Genomic DNA, 21921 nt, shown 5'->3' on the forward strand with positions numbered 1-21921 from the left:
TAAAGAATTTTCAGTGTTTATAAGCTTATTTAGTTTCTCCTTAAATTCCAAACTTACGCAAATACCAGGCCTTTTCTTAAAACAGATTATATAGTTACTCTTGTCCATAATGTACTAAATTAGAGGACTTATTTTATTATTTAAATAGGTTCAGTCTCACGTACTGAATGTAAATGCACAAAATCTTTGCAAAAAAAAAGTGCCTCCAATTGAAGGAAAACCGTTTTAGGATATATCGATTGACGTCTGAATCATCAAAATCGGCCCACGCGTTTAGTCCCTAGTGTGCCATATAGGAAGACGCATTTTCACAATATTGCGTCTGGTGATCGCCGTGTTGTATTTTTATTACTACCATATCTTCAGTAGTACTTGCAAGGTTCAGACAAATCGATTGACGCCAGAATCATGAAAATCGCTCCACGCATTTGGTCTCTAGTGGCCTACGGAAAGACACATTTTCACAATATTGCGCCTGGTGGTCTGGAACGATTGAAACGGACAAAGGATAACACTTATAGGTAATAGAAACAAAACACAAAATGATATTTGAATAAACAAGTATAATTTGTTTGTTTATTTGAATCATGAAAGTATATAATTATCAGTTAGTATTCGATATAATTATTCTGTGAAAATATAAGTATAATATACAAACATAATATCATAATTGTATTACATACAATTCATTTGTGTATCCACCTCTACAGCACAGGACATATGTACGAAGAAACGAAGCACAAAAAATTGATTAAATGACGAATTTCACGAAAACTCCAGAAGACCACGGAGATACCGTTGCACCAGGTACCTCTGAGACCAATTCTGTCACGATATTTGTGTTCAGCGACCCCAAAAACCTCCGTGTAACAAATTTGAAACCATTTTCATCAATATTAACCGAATTGTGACTTTAATATTAACGATTTAGAATGCATATTAATTATGCTAATTGCATATTTGTAATTTCTCATAAATCAGACTAGGTCACAAAATTTTCTGACGCTCTGATGAATCTTTATTCCTTCGTTTCTTCGTCCAATAACATGATGTAAACATAGAGGTGCTATTTTTATTTAAAATTAAGTTTGTTTTTTTGTTTTTTTAAATAAATCATTACAAAAAATAAAAACAATCATTTTACAATAATAATTAATAATTAATAATTAATAATAATAATAATAATAGTTTTACATAGTAAAACTGTTTAAAAGAATAATTAATAGATTGTGAGAATTTTACAATTATTATGCAACTGAAATCATGGACCAAACGTTATGCATTCTCTTGATATTACAAGAAAGTGTAATTCGGGATTTAAAAATAAGATAATTATTGAGATTATCACTCCATCAATAAAAGTTAGGTTCAAGGATGTATGAGCGTGAATGATCATGAAATTTCAGGTAAACAAATAAAAATTATATATTTCTTCAATTTTGAGAGTGAATTATGTTGTATAGTCTGCAGTACAGAGGGGGGTATGACTTCGTGACTAACACACTCTACCATATAGCCCTTAAACAGACATGTTTAAGCCGTAGGTCTGAGGAAACGGCTCATGAAATATGTAGACCAGTATGCACATTTATTTTTTATTTTTTTTGAATATAATAAGAGAGAATAATAGTGGCCTACAAAAATATTGGGCCGTTTGGTGTGACCTCCACCCCCCAACATGCCGGAAAAACGAGGATGTAAAAATTTATGAACAACGGGCTAATTTTTTTAATAAATATAAGTAAAATTAAATGTACATAATGGACTAAATATTTCATGAGCCGTTTTCTCAGACCTACGTCAGTTTAACGACTATATGTTTTATTATGCTAACGCCCCAATTTCCGAATTTTTCGTAAATAAAAATGTTGTAGGTTACACTGAAATGAAGCCACTCACGTCAAGTTATGTGAGACTACTGTATTGTAGACTATAAACAGTGGAATTAAAATAAATTTTATTAAACTAATTATAAATAAAAATTATTTATTTAAATATAATAATTTTTGTTAAAATTAAAATAGGAACAACTAATTTTACAAAATGAAATATACATTTATTTATATTATACATATATTTTATTTACTTATTTTGTAACGAGATTATTTTATTCATTTTTCTAAATTTTTTTATTTAAATGCATTGGATAAAAAAGAGATCTTTCAATATTTGATTAATTCTTAAATATAAATAACTAAATTGCATTTTTTTTTATTAAACTTACAACTCACATTTAAATATATCATCATTTTATTTTCTTAAAATATTGTTCATTTAGCTTTTCGAAATAAATAATTACACATAGTTTCCATTATTTTCCTGAATTCAGGTATGACTGAATAAAATCTAGAAGACAATGACTAAATCAAATAAAGTTTTAAAAATTTTTCAGAGAATTATATTTCTTTCATCGAATAATAATTAATTTTTTTCATAATTGTTTAGAGTTTTATATATTAATACTTTTCCCTTATCTTTACAAGATACATAATTAAAATCATTAATTTTGACAGATAGTTATTTAATGTTATCAGGGACATTCAATCAAAAATTGATTTTTTTATTAAACATTTCATTAACTTTATTGAGACTTCTTCAGCAACTATGGTACTTTAATGCAAAGAAACACTCTATCTAGCGATAAAAAAAATACCTATATACCTTAGCTCACCATAGATATATAATATTTAACAGAAATGTTGTTTACAATGTTGTACATAACATAGCATACATACATAAAATATGTAATAATTTTTGAAAAATCAGTCGAGTCTAACAATTATGGTAAACATTTTTTTGCTCTTAGCACTGAAAGCTTAGCGTTAAAACCTCATATATAAATTGTGTAATGTTGTTTTATATAGTTTCCTTAAAAAGTCTCAGTATAGATTATTAAACGTTTAGCAGAAAAACTAGAATTTCACATCCCAAATGATTTTAAGTATCTAGTACAGCTAAAGTTTGTAATTGATTTAAATAAAATTTTACATAAGCCACAATCAAAATAATACTATTTAAATACAAAAAAATGCAAAAATTTATAAAACGAATGAAATGTTAAAACAAAATTAAATCTATCGAGTGCAAGATTTAGTGATTCTTGGTTGTTAAACTCATTTATAACCAAAGAATAGAGATAATATGGATAGAAATCCCATTCGTAGGGGAATATGATCCGCAAATAATAAAATTTTAAGCCCCTATATATAAACATAAAAGTTTTTCCAAGGCAAGTCACTTTACATATGATTGGACGAAAAGTGTAACGAACAAGATGTTTATATTGACTACATATTCGAATGATAAAGATTTGTAAGATTCTAAAGAAACTCTTTCTTTTACCTTAAGTGGTAAAAAAATATGTCAAGACTTACATGTAGATACCTTATGACTAAAGCAATAACAGTGGCATCTAGTGGATGACTAAAGCTCAGACTTGGTTCGACAAATTCTTATATCAAACAAGACTACAAATCGCTAGATTCAAATTGTAATCGAAAACACTGTGAAAAAATTATAGTTTATCGCGTTATTTTTAGATTGACTCATGAACTCCTTTAAAATATTTTAGAGTAATAAAATCTTTTTCTCAGAAATTAAACCTACGACGTAATTTTGACACAAAACTAATGCGTCTTATTAATTGGTATAATACAGACTGTCTTAGATGGATTAAATCCAGATCTAGTTTCAGGAGATCGAATTCCCATCTCGTGGTACTGTCTGAAGTTTTGTTTAAGAAACAAAAAAGGGCATTATGTGTTGTAGGACATCCAAAATGAACTTCGTTCATTTTGGGTGTCTATTAAATATTCAATAAAAAGCATCATGAAGCAAATTTTTGATAGTAATTAAATGAAAACAAATCGTTCTGAATAAAATGAAGAAATTGCAACAGAATAGTAATTAAAAGTTTTTATTTAAAATGGTATGAACCAAATAAACACTTATTATAAAATACAAACTGCTAGCATAAAAAAAAGGATCCGAATGCGGATCCAGGAAAAATTTTACACTTTTTTTTTTAATATAGTCCTAAACTAATTCCCCAATGTTGATGATGGATTTAAAAAGAAAATATTCTAATTTACAAGACGCAAAGGCAGTGGAATCGCCTTCAACGGGATTTCCTTCTCGACCTTTATTCACTGTATCCGTGATTGAATGTGACTTATGTAAAACAATGAGGTGATTTATGTAATTATTCAATTATTAATTAACATCATACAATATTTACAACAAATATTAAATAAGTTTTCTTTTAAACTAAATAATTTATACATGTATTATGATTAATTAATAATATTACATTTATTTAATTAATTAAAAACTAAAATCAGAGACATTGCAGATGACATGACAGTCAGCCATTTTAATAATTCATAAATTATAAATATAATTATTAACAGTTTTTCATTTAAACAATAATATTTTTACACGTAGTCAAAAAATAAAAATAAATTACATAAAAATAAAAACACATTATTTTGAGAACATCTACACTTTCTAATATTTATATCAGTCGTAATTACTCAACAATTTTTCCATAAATCTCTTTGCTGTTTTTTCTATTTTTTTTTTTAATGTTTTTTTCTCTTTCTAACTAAATAATTGTATATTTATTTTAAATATATAAATACTGTTATGGGAACTTTAGTTTCCAAACGTGTAAGGATTGGAGTTTTTTTTTTCTTTTGTTGAAACACTGAAAAAAAAATGGAGAAAAACTTATAATTAAATAAAAAATTAAATTAAGGTAATTTAATTATGGAGCTTAATGCTAAGAAAGTCATTCAAAGTAACATAAATTATTTGTACTTAATAGAATACATCTTTTGTCTTTTCATTCAATGAAAAAATCAGCTGAGTAAAAGAAATATGGTTTCCAATTTGAATACTAGTGGCGCTGATATCTTAGCGTTTAAAATCTCATAATATTATGTGAAAGAAAATGAAAACAACTTACCATCTATACAAGCGTTGACTAGTAAATTGCTACGTATGTGAAAAAATTGTAGCGAAAAATTAAATTAAAAACAAAATAAAAATAATTTTATTTTTACTTTAATAATGGCGGAGGTGGACCTCGTGTTCGTAGTATTTTTGGTCGTTTTGGTGGTTGTAATTTATTTTTGTTCTTATTGTTATTAAACCTTTGTTTATTTTGATTGATTTGTCGTTGATCTTTAACAGCTTTATCTCGTTGCATTAAGTCTCGACTGTTAAAACTGCTACTCGAAGCTGTTTGTGAGTATTGTGCCAACGCTAACGAATTGCTTGGTTTCATTGAAAAATTATTATAATGATAATTATTCAGTGTAATATTTCCATAACAATTGGTCTGCGCACGCCAATCATTCAATTGTACACCTAATCGCTTACATTCACGTGCGTACGCAATAAACGATTCACAAAAGCATTTTCCATTAGGACATTCGCACATGTCCTGTATACATGCTGTGTAATATTTTGCTGGATTCAATTTTTTCGCACAATTTCCAAATTTATTATCACGAATCAATGGCAGACAAAAATGTTGTGTCCATTTCGCGTAGCGTGGATTATTACATGTGTGACTACCACCACGCATATGTTGTATTGTTTCGCCACGATATCCCGCCAATTCTTCGTTACTATTATGTTCGTTATGTCGTGCACATGCTTTTTTCCCACCCACTCGCCATGATTGTGCAAATTTCCATATTTCTGTTTCGTTTAATTGTTTACCTTTTCGTGTTACCAGATCATCGCGTACAATTGAATTATAATTCCCACATAATCCACATAATTTTCCTTTGTATCGTGTTGGAACGGATACTTCCAGAAAACTATTACCATCCCATAATATTTGAACGCCAATATATGTCGAAACGAGAATATACTCATCGGATTTATCAATACGGATTTCACGATTTTCACGTTTTTCATAACCATCATCTTCGGGTCCTCGATAGTTTGATGATGAATACGGTATATTAATTCGCTTTCCATTGACCTTAATACGTTTTTTCTGACCTAAGTTTATTTTAATATCTTTTATTTTAATTGATATTGTTTTTGTCCATGAAGATACTTTAGTTTTACGATTATCGTTAGTTACACGAATGGAGAACGAATGATCTACACAATCAGCCACTAATTGATATTTACAAGATCCTTGAAAGCTGTAAAATCGTCCATCAAATGTTTTGTAGTGGGGATCACCAAAAACTGTACAAACTCCATCACCTATGAAAACAAACATAAAAATTAATATCCAGGGTGTATTACAGGGAGTTACAATCATATACAGGGCGTATTTTTTGGATGAGGAATTTTTATCGAGAAAAGTTATTTTTTGTGTCTCGTCAATAACAATAACAATATCTCGAAAATTAGTCCTCAGACCAAAATTTGTTAAAGAAGGTTTTTCGTTGGCCTTGTTTAGATTATTCTAAAAAAGCCTGTATATAAACAACATAAACAACAATAACAAAGTATTTCAAAATAAATTCAATGACAAATTTTAAGGGCGAAAAATGTTATACTTACTTTCAACACATTTTGGACAGCATTGACCTGATGGATGAATTAATTTATGATTGGGCGGACATGGAACATTATTATGATGTGGACATTTTTCCATAGCACAATGTATTTCTCCATCTTGACACATGCAAGATTTGCACGGATCTAATTGCCACGATTCACCATCCTATATAATTAACAGAGAAAAAACATTCATTAAAATTTTTGGGCCTGAAGGCAATCACGGCGAGACAACCCACATAAAAAATGTTCATAAATCATTGAAATTTTTTTATTTTGTATTCATATTTTTTCTTTGATACGTTTCTTCAACTCATAAAAGCTTTTAGCAAATCATATATTTTGTACATGTTAGTTATTTGCATATTTGAAAAGGGAAAAATATGAATTGACTGTCAAATTGTGTGGAAATAAATGATCATTTTCTTTTAAACAATTTTTTTTGTTCAAAGCGTATGTCTGGCTTACCTTTCTAGAAGAAAGGGTGTTATCAAGCAAAAACTTTCCATTTTCTTGAGAGAAAAGTATAAATTTAAAAAAAAACAAATTCAATCCTTCATAGAGCAAAATTAATGCATTTTTAGCATGATCTTCAAATCAAGTAAACAATGTTAACCCGTCAGCACTTGAATTATGGGCATTGTGCTCATGATTGATTTAAAACATGAATAACTTTTATTTTTCAAATAAAAACTCACCTGATATAATTTTCCCTTGTGTAAACACGTTGTTCGGATTTCCTCGACAGGTGGACAATGTGGACAACACGCACCTGGAGCAGTTTTTTGATCCTCTGGTGCACATAATAGAACAGGGCATGTTGAACGTTGACACACCGATGTACCATTTCCAATACATTTACATGTTGTACAATTTTGTGGATCCATTTTAAAATGTTGACCATGTGATAAATAATTTCTACCCAAAATACAACCAGATGCACTCGGTAATAAAGTACGGGTACCTTTACATTGTGGACAACATTCGCCAACTGGGTGATACTGATGTTGTACTGGACATTGTAAAACAGGACACGCTCGTTTTGTACATGTCATTCGTCCTAATTCACAATGACATTTTAAACATGGATCTTCTGGTATTGTGACGTCACGTTCATCTGTTACACGTTGACCATTTATTCGGCATCCTACAATTTTAAATACATTAATTAAAAACTTTTTAATTTAACAAAAAGTGCTTATAGTACAGTAAAAGATGTAACAACAATCGCAAATAGAACTTTTGAATAGTAAGATGTAATGAGATAAATTATTTATATGCGTTTCCACCATTTATTTCATGGGTTTGAATTTTTTGGTGCGGAACCCACAAAACATTTTGTGGTAGACCGAATTGTGAATCTAAACCATCCTCGCGTCCACTTGAACACACACAAAAAATTTCATCAAAATTGGTCCATGCGTTTAGGAAGTGTTCAATTACAAACACACGCGATGAAGAACTCGCGACGGTGACGATGACGTGAGTTCCATAATTTTTGCTCAAACAAAAGGAAGTTTTACTTCAAAAATTAAAAAAAGGCAACTTGTATTGCGTGTATGTTATAAATGTACAAGATTGTTTATATCCTAGGTGAGTTTTTCATTGCTGAGTGTTTGTCAAATAATTGAAAAACTCTTATACATGTATAACATATGCGTAATACAAGTTGCCTTTGTAATTTTTAAGTCCACATTCACATTCACCGTTTTATTAATTTAACAATTTATTATTTAATAACAAATAGAAATTTTCTTTAATTTATTATATCTTTAGACATAAAATCGAAAAAAAACTGTTTTTCTCAACAAAAAAAATTAATTCATAAAAATTGGCGTACGTGATTAAAATCATATAATCAATAACATTATTATGCCCTATATATTTTTCCTAAGAAAAGTTATACGTGTGCGAGGGCGTTTTGATATAGACAGAAAAACACGATGTGTGATGAAAATGAAAATTGTTTAAATTAAAATATGCAATAAATATAATTTTAATCTCAATTATACAATTTTAAAAATAATTTATTATTAAGATGGCTCATTTTGATTACAACGTAACTTTAGGTAAAGTTTGTTTATTTGTTTAAAGTGCAACTTATTATTAACAAATATACTGAGTCAAAGTATTAAAGGAAAATTTTTTTAACACAAAATTATACAAAAATTTTAAAAAGCTGTATCTTTGCGAAAAATCATCGATTTTGGAATATATAGTTTTGGAATATATTGCTCAAAAATTTTTATCAACCCTTGCCGCTCTGCACGGAGAGTGGAAAAGCTGAGAAATGTTATCACCAAATTTTGTATGAAGTTTAGAATCGTATCAAAATTTTAAAAATTGTTTTACATTTAAAATAAAAGTTTAATTTTCGTTACATGATTATTTAAAAACACTTAAGACATACAAATAAATTAAATTATAAATGTAATAAATTAAATTATAAATCGATCAGACATAGTAGTATTGTAAATATATCCGAAATAAAATTTTATTGAAAATAAACAATTTAAAATTAAATCAATCACCAACATGAAAAAATGTTCCGGTTTTTTCCAAATAATTTTTTTTAATTTCTGTTGTACAAATTATATAATTTTATTTTTAAATAAATATACAAAAAATAAAAATTGTTATTAAACTTTAAACGATTAAAAACGTAAAACTATATGTAAACACAGTGTCCGCCAGGAAAAGTCTGTATTATATACACAACTAAAGTATTAAAGGAAAATTTTTTTTAACACAAAATTTTACCATAATTTCAAACAGATTTATTTCTACGAGAAATCATCGAATTTCGGAATTTCGGAATTGCGGAAGGTCAAAAATACGCTCCTATTTGACTCTTTCTATGAATGGATAATATTTTAAATAATACGGTTATATAATTGAGTAATGGATGGACACATGTATACTTAACCGTCTCAGCAAACTTATTGGGTGGTCAAAAAATGTAAATTTACATTACTTAATATTCGAACAGAATTATATTAAAGGCGTTTTGTGAGTTTTGTTTTAATTTAAATCTTTCTTCTCGTATCAATTTCGATTTGTTAACAGATCGGTACTATTAATCTCATGTTGTTAGAAATTTCTTAAATGAAATGAATAGATTTTCAAATCTGGTAGTATTCTTTCCATAACTTCAATCTTATGCCTATAGCTTTTTTATGCTGCTATTGTATAATTCATTCAATAAATATGGCGGATTGCGGAAAAATGGAAAACGGATTATGCCGGTCTCTTAACCCCGCGGAAACCTCGATCATGTTCTTCATTACAAACAAAATCATTTTGTTTTGATAGCTTTTAAAAGAAACTGGGATTATAAACCAAAAATTAGTTGTTGATCTCATTAAGCATAATATTAATTTGAAAATAATTGATGTATCGACATAGTGCATTATAATAAATCATTCTTCTATTGAACCTTATTTTAAAAAGATGTTTACAACAAGAGCATTCTTATATTATAGGTATTTATATTTATATTATAATAATGTTTCAAATTGATTTGTGGTTAAAGCTTAAGAGAGTTGAGACAAACGTTGCTGGATAGTTTACACAACACAATGGGGGGTTCGATTCTTAGCTCTTCTATACCTACAGAGAGTCAAGTCTCTCAAGTCAGTCCAATGATAATCGTTTGCATCAATCCATCGGAATTGTTTGTTGTAGGTACCTTATATTATACTAGGTATATAATATTCTATATAATATATAATATAATATATAATATATAAGTAAGCTGCCGACATTGTTAACATGTTTTGTTGTTCAAATTTAACTACATCATAATATGACCACACACAAACATCTATTGGAATTAAGCAATCATATTAGCTAGCCATTATATTTATATTTATATTCTTAAATATTTATTTAATATATTCTATAACAAACATTTACTAGGGTTGCCATTTACTGTTAAAAATAAAGTCGGAAAGAGGTAATAAGGTTGCAATTCTATGGAACAATATGACTTTTTATGGGACTCAGCTCAAAATGTTCGTATGAGTGTGTAGAACAAAGTCATATTGATCAGAAAGTGTGCTATTACTATACGCACGCGCTTAGAAGTTCAGTCAAGCTAATTCTGTTGAAAAATAATGCAATTCGAGAAAATAGTTGTTGGACCTTATACTTTGGAGTATTATAACCATTTTTGTCTCATCACATTTTTTTATAAAAGTCACCGTTTTTGAGTTCTTTACTAGCATAATAATTTTTGTGAAAAGAGTTTAATCGGGCAACCTTAGAAGGTACATTACACAAAAAATACCTTCTACCATTGATGAATAGTGGTTTACCTTTTCTTTTTATTATGTTTGTTATTATGACTATCGGACGAAAACAAATTTTTTTGTTTTCAAAAAGTTAGTTATACTTGACTGTCAAATACTCTGAATGAAGTTTTGTCATCAATGGTGACCGCTGACCGCCGACTGTTTATTATTTTTGTTTTTGTTAGTGGTTTTAATTTACCTTTTACAAAAAGAAGATAGTAAAGGTATTATTATTTTTTTTGTATTAAATAATAGTCTTATTATACCATGTATATATGAAATATACATAGTATATTAAGTTTCGTCCCAAGTTTGTAACGCTTAAAAATATTGATGCTACGAACAAAATTTTGGTATAGGTGTTCATAGAATCACCTAATTAATCCATTTCCGGTTGTCCGTCCGTCCGTCCGTCCGTCTGTGGACACGATAACTCAAAAACGAAAAAAGATATCGAGCTGAAATTTTTACAGCGTACTCAGGACGTAAAAGGACAGGTCAAGTTCGTAAATGAGCATCATAGGTCAATTGGGTCTTGGGTCCGTAGGACCCATCTTGTAAACCGTTAGAGATAGAACAAAAGTTTAAATGTAAAAAATGTTCCTTATAAAAAAATAAAAAACTTTTGTTTGAAACATTTTTTTGTAAACATCACTGTTTACCCACGAGGGCAAATTTAGTATGTATTAATATAGGAATATCAAAGTGAATATCTTTTGTTATTTACGTGACGTCAAAAAAACAAACGACTGCGCATGAACACTTGCGCATTATATGAGAATATCAGTTAAATATGTCAGATATGTATGTATGTGAAATGTGACAGAGTTATCAACACTGCCTATACATGGTATTTCAACAATTAACTCAGTCAATTGTTTGTTTTCACTTGTTTCAATTTATATTTAGTGTTTTGTATTTTGTTGTATAGCCATTCAGGAATATAAAAAAACTAATTTAAGAGAAGCTTTGTTTGTTAGTAAAAAATTTTAATTTTGCAATATAGGCTAAATAAACCTACACTGATTATAAAAGTTTGTATGCCAAATTTTGGCTTTTATCCATTTCGAAGAAATTCTCCTGCTTCATAATGAACTGAAAGATGGTAACATATTTCTATATAACTCTCGCTTATGCCTCCGCGAGTGTAATGCAACTATCAACCGTGGAAAATTTTAGGAGGACCGAGTAATCATCATATCATATCATCATATTGTACTCTTTCTAGTAAAACAGAATTTAGCATGGAGTATCTTTGGTAGCACGTCACAGTATCTGTCGAATTTCTCTGTCTATTATCTGCCATTGATAGTAGTTAAAAAATGCTTCTATCATCTATATTTCTTGGCAGATTTTAATTTTAATTTCACATTTTATCATCTCTTACGGTATTTTCATATTTTGGTAAGAAATGAAAATACAAGCATTCCTCGATTGTTAAACAATTCTAATTAAAAATAAAAAGCTGCATGCTCCGTGTACACTGTACATAATAATACCTTTGATATTAATATTTAAATAATATCTAATTTTATTTTTATTTTTTATTTAAGAACTAAATAATAGTTCATCATCAACACAGAAACACAACGTTGTTGTGTGTATTTGAGAACATATTAAAAACTATAAAATAAATACTTTTAAAAAACTAGTTGTTGGTATTGGTATATTAAAAAATTCAGGTAATTTTGTTTTATTTTTAATTATGTTATTAAAATCAAAAAAAATAAAATAAAATGATGACCCAGGTGTGTGCGAGTAAGGTCTTTTCTTCTTCACAGAACTAAATTAAATACAATGTTTTAGGGTAACAGATCTAGTTGTTGGCATGTAGATTAACGAAAGTACATATACATTTATCATCTCCTCAAATAGTTTCAGAGGCTGAGTGCACTTCCTTCATGGATACATCATGCACTACGACAGTCCATCGCAAAAATCAATTCAATTAATTTTTGTTGTGATGGCGGGAATCGAACCTAGGCATACCGTGAACGGAATTGGTTAGGCCTTAACCAAATTTTGTGAAAAATTAAGTCAGTGTTTTACCAAAAGAAGTTTTTCATTTTTATGCACTTCTTAATTTTGATATGATTTTAAAGCTTGAAACTTGAGGAATAAAGGCGTTGGAAAAATGGCTTAAAAATCAAGGTTTACACATGGATGAAGTAACAGAATTGGTAAAATTAACACGTCTATGCATGAGACAAAATGTGTTTACCTTCGAAGGTAAATACTACAAACAAACATTTGGGACGTCTATGGGCAATCCGTTATCTCCGTTCTTGAGCAACATCTTCATGTCAGACCTCGAAGAACAAGCCAAACAACAATTCAGTTATTTTCCCGCTGTCTGGTACAGGTATGTTGATGACATCTTCACAATTTTTGACACAGAAAAAGAAAATCCACAAGATTTTCTTAATAAGCTGAACAACATGTACCCTTCAATTGATTTCACAACAGAAATCGAAAAGGACGGTTCGATTCCGTTCCTTGACATAAGAATTTCCAAAAACACAAATTCTAAGAAACTAGATTTTTACATATACAGGAAACCAACACACACTGAAAGGTACATCACAGCAGATTCAAACAGCCCACCACAACACAAACTAGCCATTTTCAACTTCCTAGTGAACCGATTAATTAAAATACCATTATCAACCAGAAACTATTTCAAAGAATTAAAACACATCCACCAAGTTGCAATATACAACGGGTTTGATCCACAAATAATCAAGAATATGATCCGAAAAACAAAATTAAGAATCCAAAGGAACAATTCAACAACTTTGAAACCAGAACAAAACAGCATCGATAAAAAGAAATGGTGCAAACTTACATATTTTCAACCATACGTCAACAAATTAACAAAAGAACTTGGAGAACATAACCTAAAAATAGCACCCATTAGTCGAACAAAATTAAAACAATTACTTGGAAATCCCAAAGATAAAATCAACATGGAACAACAATCGGGAATATATTGCATTGGATGTCAAAATTGTTCGAAGAAGTATGTAGGTCAAAGTAGAAGACAAATTATCACAAGATTCAAAGAACATATGGGCCATTTAAAATATGGAAGAATTGAAAAATCATGTGTAGCCGCTCACGTTATCGAAAACGACCACAAAATCGACATATCAAACCTTAAGCTCCTAAAAGCAGTACCCAATCCTTGCGAATTAGACGCTTATGAAAGCATCTTCATTCAAAAGATGGGTAATGAAGCAATGAACTTGGACAAAGGACCTATTCCAAATTCGGATTTAATAAAAATTGCAAAGTCAGAGTTGAATTTCTGAGAAATTGTCAATACGTTATAAAAATAAAGGATTATTTATTTTTATGATTTATTTATAGTTTTTTAATTTAGGTTTGATTTGTAATTTATTATTTTAAACGTCAAAAAAAAAAAAAAAAAAAAAATACTTGAATGGGCTTGCGCACAAGTATGTATCATGCTCATTGGCCAGACTAGTCAACTGATGGCAGTTGATTGGCTAGCGCCACTGACACTACAATTTGACAGATACTGTGAACAGTATAAATTGTAAAAACACGAAAGTAACAGTGTGCAATCCGCCACCAAATTAGCAAAGAGTAACATTCACTAGCTAATTCTTACTGATGATGACTACTTGGTAGTCGAAAATACGTATTTTAAAAATACAAAAAACTGATCTAGGAATTGGGGCAAAAATCGAAATTTATTTCGACATATCCTAGAGTTCTCATTTATTATCTTCGATAATATTTATATTGAGGAATGTTGATAAAATACTTCTGTAAGTTCTTTGGTAACACTTTCGTTTTAGTATCAAAACACCTTAAGAAAAAGAAACCTAAAATATTTAAATCATTTCACGGTGTCCATCTGTTGGATAATTGAACCCTGTTGGATATTTCTCCATACAGATGTTTGTAGCAAGTTGAACATAAAATAACTGTTATTAATGAATATTATAAAGAGAGATAAGACTGAAGACTGTGTTTGTATACAGATACAGATAGATTGATATTGATTATAATAATATTTTAATTTAAAAATCTATAATAATAAGTGTCTATTATTTAGGTCTATAATATGGATCATTTGAAATAATAACCATAATAAATATTAATCTGAAAAATATTGAAAATAGTGATAGATATCTGTATTCGCATCGTGCATGAGTTTTATTTCAGAAGTTATCATAGTAACGACATACTACTTTATTAATATAATTTTATGGGTCTATGGCTTGTATACAGGGTGTCTAGCTAAGTTTTACGAAAAAAAGTTATTCTTTATAAAAAGATCTGCTTTCTAAAATATTAACATTCAGTTATTTACTCTTGACATTGAATATTCAGGATGTCCTTAAATTGGAAAAGTTCGATAGGAAACAGATAATAAGGGAAACGGTTCAAGAAATCACTCCCAAGATATGTAGTAGTGAATTTAAACAATTTTGTAAAAGAACAATAACATGTATTAAATGCTAAGATGGATACTTTGAAACAAAAACGAACTGAAGATACAAAATAAGGCTACTGTTTGGGAAAACTTTAGAAATTTTATATTCCTTCTAATTCTAATAAATTGATTTTTAATTTTTAACGTTTTCTGTTAACTGTTTGTATCTATAACTAAGGATAAATTGAAATATAATTGTAGATGTTAAACTTACCTAAACATGTTTTACAACATTGTCCTGGTTGAGGTGGTAATGGATTATCACAGGGTGTGTAACATTCCAATATAGATTTAGTTATAACACCAGCTTCACAGCGGAATACACGACATGGGTCCTGTGGGTCTGTCCATTCAGTGTCACTTGCATATTCAGTGCCATTATACACGCAACCTATTCAATAATGTAATATCAATATCATAAAACATTATTTACAAAACAAGTTCAATTATTAATTGATTATTGCAATAAGACTATAAATGTTTGGTGTCAAACACTCACACGACCTCTACACATAGGTAGAGTAAAAAATTACCATAATTTTTATAATGAAAACTTCAAAAGAAAGTTTCAGAGCGTCAATATAAATCTTTGAAGCTACATTAATTCGAGCAAAGTCCTGGTTAAAAGGGCAAAAGCTTCTAATAAATAATTGAAAGTATGACTAACCTTTACATTTCATGCAGCAACCATTTTTTGGTTTCTCAATTAATTGAAAGCACCCATCAATTGAAGGACATCCTTGCAGACACTCAACAAATCCATTCTGAAACAAAAAAAATAAAAAACATTATTTATCAGACAAACTTAGGAATTTGTTAATTTGTATGTGTCGATTGGGTCCGCTGAAAAAGGCCATTTTTATAGTAATAATCTTGGGAAGATTTTATTAGTGTTAGGTATCCAAGGTATTTTATTTACAAAACGTAATTAAACATAGACTCTTTAAAAACCATTCACTACTTCATACCTATAAGATTTACTGTAAGTAACATAAATAGGCTCTCTATTGGTGACTTAGAAAAACATATCATCAACACACAACACACTAAACATTATTTGTAAGAATTCATCAATAAAAATATGGTTATTTAAATTTATCTTCATATTAGTAAATACAGGTATAGATAGAATATTATAACGTGAATATTATGTCCCTAGTTCTAATACGATTCGAAGAAATCTATTTTTTTTTAAATAAACCTAGTAAACCTGCTCATGTGGCTGTGACAATCACATCAGTATTTTGAAATAGAGTTGTTTAAAACTATATTGGATTTCAGAACAACAATATTCGAAATTTGTTAGACAGTATATTACATTCATACAAACAACTCTCATGCGTTTGTGTCAACTTCACTACTCAACCCTGTACGGTAGTTGTATCACATTCGTGGCCCCATTTGTCTCATTTGATATCGGAATGAGGATTATACAACCCCATATCGGTTGAGATTAAGAATTTTTTTTTTCAGTGTACTTATTGGTGAACATTTTGTTCAACAAGTGAAAACAAACAATTGACTGAGTTAATTGTTGAAATACCATGCATAGTCAGTGTTGATTTCTTTATCACATAACACATACATGTTAATCAAGTATAGTACATATTATAAAATTTCCGCCTAATTGGCGCCCTCACGGGTAAACAGTGATGTTCACGAAAAAATGTTTCAAACAAAAGTTGTTTAATTTTAGATAAGGAATATTTTTTACATTTAAACTTTTGTTCTATCTCTAACGGTTTACAAGATGGGTCCTAAGGACCCAAGACCCAATTGACCTATGATGCTCATTTACGAATTTGACCTCACTTTTTACGTCCTGAGTACGCTGTAAAAATTTCAGCTCTATATCTTTTTTCGTTTTTGAGTTATCGTGTCCATAGACGGACGGACAACCGGAAATGGACTAATTAGGTGATTTTATGATTAACTATGACAAAATTTTTTTCCTAGCATCATTATTTTTAAGCGTTACAAACTTGGGACTAAACTTAATATACTATGTATATTTCATATATACATGGTTTAAAAATACTCAAAAGCTTGTACCTTGAATCTAACAACATAATCTAATAATAACTGATACATAACAATTGATACGGCAATAACTTCAGACAAAAACCTAGACAATAAAAATAGATGATAATTATTTAATTAGTTCACAAATGTTGAGTAAGCTTCAAAATAAAAGATTGTACATTTTTGAATGCACGACCAATTTACATATACATATATACTGACTGTAAAGTTAAGTAAATAGTTGAACAGGTGAATTAACCAACAAACGATGAACAACTTAAGTAATGACTTAAGTATATTTACATTAAATATATCTATGATGAGAATAAGTAAGTATTATAGATACATAGATAGATAGGTATGTCTATGTATATAATTATATAAGTATTTAAGTCTTGTTTAAATTCATTGTAAAAAATTACATCAAAATAATGTTTACAAAGTCATATAAAATGTTATTTTACTTACTATTTGAGTATCTGTGTATTATGTATTTAGAATTTATTATTAAAGTATATTTGAATCTATTTGCTTTAAAAATTTTATAAGATTAGTTTGTTCAATAAAATCTTTTTTATTATAGTACCTCTTTAAGAAATTAAACATTATAGTCCCTACAGTTCTTGTGATAGCCTTTTTCTATTTCCTACCATTAAAAGTCTTGATTAAAAGAATATTTTATTTTGATTATGTTAAATCTAAATGCATAGTCCTTTACAAATCTTTTATGGAACTCATCAATTGAAGTGGACAATAACTATAACTGTCCAGAAGTATAAACTTTGTTAATGGTTGAACATCCCGACAAATTTGACTGATATCAAATTTTTGACATTATCCATAAAAATGTAAAAGTAGATTTGATACAATAACAAAATTTGAAAGTTAAATTAAAATTAATTAAAAAATGAAAAAGTTATTAGCGTTCAAAGTTTTATGTATTCTCTGTTTTGAAGCCATTAACACTTTTGACCGGTTTCATAAGACAAAAGATTACATTTTTTGGGGGAATTTTTTCGGTTTTATTTTGGAATTCCACTTTTTTTCGACCTGCATTTTCGATAAAAATGAGAAACTTTATACAAATAAACCAAAATTTAGGTGTCAATAAGTCGAAAGGACGGTGATGCTATTCGCTAGAGGAAAATAGCTGTGCTTGTCTCTTGCTATACGAACACTATTGCGAACACTCCGGAAGGATTTTTTGTTCTAACAAGTGTCGTCATTAGCTCGCTTTCAAAGTTCGCAGTTGTATTTTAGATAAATTGCATTCAGAAGAAAAATTTCAGTTTGATCGAATGCCAGAAAATGTAATAACTTAACGTAGTTTTTTTAGGCCATAGATAAGAAATGACGGTTGTGTAAAAATTTTAATTAAAGTCTCTATAAAGGATAGGAGACAAACCTAAACAAAAGTAACCGAAAGTGGAAAAGGTGAATCTCCGGCTGCAGTTAGTTTTTCGGAAAAGAACTAAATTTGATATGTCAAATAGCATTATCAAGAGAGTTTCTGTTAAATGCAGGAATAAATAAAAGTACATTTATTTACTTTTTGAGTTTTGGGTGTGAAGACATTCTCATTCTTTGGTATTTATCAAATTTTGCATCAATAACGATTTCTACTAAGTTCCTAATAATAATGACCGAACGAATTTAATTGGTCGATTTAAATAGTTTGTCGAGTCGAATACTTTAGAATATATATATGTATATATCATTAGGCTTTAGCATTTGTATAATATTTGTAAGCAATTGTATAGAATGGTATTTGCTTAACTATATATAAAATAAATTGAAGAACTTAAAGATATTTTGTAATAGAAACAGGTGACATTTACTGTTATACATTTGTGATTTATTTAAGGTCAAATTATTTTATAAATAATGTATAGGTACTTAAGTTAAGCTAACTATATAGCTAGTTAAGTCAGTTCGTTAACTTAAATATACTTATACTTACTTGTACATTACATTATATAGTTAGTTAATGTTCAGCAGTTTACATTATTGTTAAATAAATAACCATTTTGTAATTTATTACACTATTTTATAATTAACTGCTTATATTATTGTAAAATGAACAAAAAACTAATAATTTATTAAACGAATCGTTGTTTTTTTAACACCTTGTAAAATCATTAATTGGTATTTTCAAGCAAACAGTATGACTGCTTACAGAAATACTACCTAATGAGTTTAACAGCCAATATAATAACTGTCGATTTTTGATTAAAAACTATGAATCCAAATTAGGGATTTCATCCAGTAGTCAAAGCAAGTTAAGACGCCTTAACAAACTTGGATACTAGCCGGTTATACTATAGTAGTATAAATTCCTACTGTAGACAAGTTTGCTACACGTACCGTTCTACACACCATGCTGACGGGGAGTCGGATCCAAAATGGAAGCCCACTGTCCTCACCTAAATAACCTTACTGCCGGATTTAATATGCTGAGCAGTTAAGTAAGCCTATTTTACGTATAATATTAAGTATTTTTGCTCGAACCAAACTAAAACACATCTGGAAACAATTTTATATTGTAATTGTAATTTTTTCAGCAACCAATATTAAACTAACTGCAAATAACATTTCAATCATCACAAAACGATATAAATATTGAGAAGTACACGCGTGTGAATGCGTCTATCCCATGTAAACGGTTTCCCGTCTAAAATGATAATTTTTTTATTATGAAATCTTTATTTAAGATTATTTTACGGTAACGTGTGATATATGGTATCAGTCAATTGTAAAACGTGCTTATTTTTAAGGATAATTGATCAAACCTTAAGTTGCTACGAGATGCGCATATTGTTTGAGTATTTACTGAATCGATTATGTTATAATTTCTTACCATAAGATAAAAAGTTACATATTGACGATGTAAGTCATCATAAATCATGTGGAAAACCGTAAGTAAAGCAAAAACTAAATTCTCCATTTGGTAAAACTAAATTCTCATTTTGGTAATGTTGCGAGAGAAAAGCTACGGGAGTTCCATTGCGGAGAAAAGTTACGGCTTATATTTGTCTGTTCTATTTTTCAAATAAAAAAAAATATAGTCAATCATGGGGACTGTCAACTTAAAACTTTGGAATAACTGTGGTTTTTTTTAAATTAAATTTTATATCAAACGCCATCTATGAACAGTAATCAAAAGTTACCAAAGATCAGAATCACTTAGTTAATAGTTAATTGTACAGCTTTAATTATTATAACATAGGTGTCGTTTTTCGATTGAAAAATCAGCAACATCGTTAGCATGTTGCTGATGATGACAATAATGATCACGTAGCATTGCTGATGGGAATCCATATGATTTAACTCTACCAAAAAACGTCTAATGTGTTTAAGAAGTTTCTGTAAGTAAGTTCAATCATTTTATACGAAAAACCTTTTATAAAACGTTATAACACTTTATTACAAAGTCATACTTTCAAATAAAACACGAACTTAACGAAACAAATAACAAAAAGGTATTAAATCAATTTTCAACATCATAAAATCAAATATTGAGTAACAACCAATATAAACATTTTTTTTTTCAAAAATTATATAATTTATAGCTTAAATAGCTTGGTTGCTTGGCGTGTGATGTTGTGCGATGGTGTGCGCAAAATATATTTAATAAGATTTCACCAAAATGAAAAAATAAAAAAATTGATTTGCTTGTAAAATGTTTACTTTATTGAAGAGTGCGTTAGGTCAAGTATTAACAAATATGTAAGATTAATTCATGCAAAATGTCTGGCGGCTATTAAAGATTTTTTTAAATGTGTTTAATTTTAATAAATCTTCCATCATTATTTCTAACTGTCATGTAATATTTAACATGGTGTGAAGTTTTTACGTTTTCCATAATTTATGGCATTTTTGTTAGTTATTCGTTTCATTTTTTTTTAATGAACCAGTATTTAGTCGTTTGGAAACTATTTTTCGATAGTTTAAATTCGACAGAGAGAAATCTCAACAAATGATAGCATTGGCGTCAATGGTGCCACCCCATTTTAAGGAATAAACAACGATCTATCTTCAAGTTTTTGAGGATGAATGTCTGGATGATTATTACTCTTTCACGCTGAAAGGATTTTAATGGAACTTTACAATAATATAGCTCATAATAAGAATAACACACATGCTCCAATTTATAAAGATACTAGCAGTTACACGCTCGCTTCGCTGAACGATTTCAATTTTAAAAGCAAAATAATTTGGTTTTATAATAAAAAGTAGTATACATTTCGAGTGTTATAGATAAGGGGCCGGTTAATTTCTAGGCCAACGGAAGCTAGACGATTTGGATCACCGAAGCTGGCGGATAACTGTTAATGAAGAATAAACTTTTGAAAAACCGCCAAAGAAGGCAAAAAGAAAATTTTTGTCCATTTTCGCTTTGGTGAACTTTGGAATCCATCCAATTTTTCTACGTTATTAAAGAATGAATTATATGAATTAGCTAATCGTGATCAATCTTATAGCTGTTATATTACTTGTTGCTAGTTCGAGGACGCGATCTGAATCCTGATATTTTAGTGAGTTTAAACCGTTCTTACAAGCTTATTACATGCTGGTAACGTGAGTAGTTGAAATCATGATTTTATGTATGTATAT

General features: G+C 29.0%; 1 protein-coding gene across 1 annotated transcript in view; it reads right to left on the reverse strand.

Moving 5' to 3' along the window:
* Positions 1–4609: 4609 nt before the first annotated feature.
* The window catches only part of LOC123296902 (BMP-binding endothelial regulator protein), a 110441-nt gene continuing 93129 nt past the window's right edge, over positions 4610–21921 (reverse strand). Inside the window, exons 4-9 of the mRNA XM_044878601.1 lie at positions 15953–16049; positions 15500–15676; positions 7227–7675; positions 6532–6694; positions 4967–6228; positions 4610–4705 (exon numbers count right to left, since the gene is read on the reverse strand). Of these exons, the coding sequence (XP_044734536.1) occupies positions 5060–6228; positions 6532–6694; positions 7227–7675; positions 15500–15676; positions 15953–16049 (2055 nt within the window). The 3' untranslated portion in view covers positions 4610–4705; positions 4967–5059. The remainder of the gene's footprint in view (positions 4706–4966; positions 6229–6531; positions 6695–7226; positions 7676–15499; positions 15677–15952; positions 16050–21921) is intronic.

The sequence above is a fragment of the Chrysoperla carnea genome, chromosome 3, assembly GCF_905475395.1.
Source record: "Chrysoperla carnea chromosome 3, inChrCarn1.1, whole genome shotgun sequence".
In the NCBI taxonomy this organism is placed as follows: Eukaryota; Metazoa; Arthropoda; class Insecta; order Neuroptera; family Chrysopidae; genus Chrysoperla; species Chrysoperla carnea.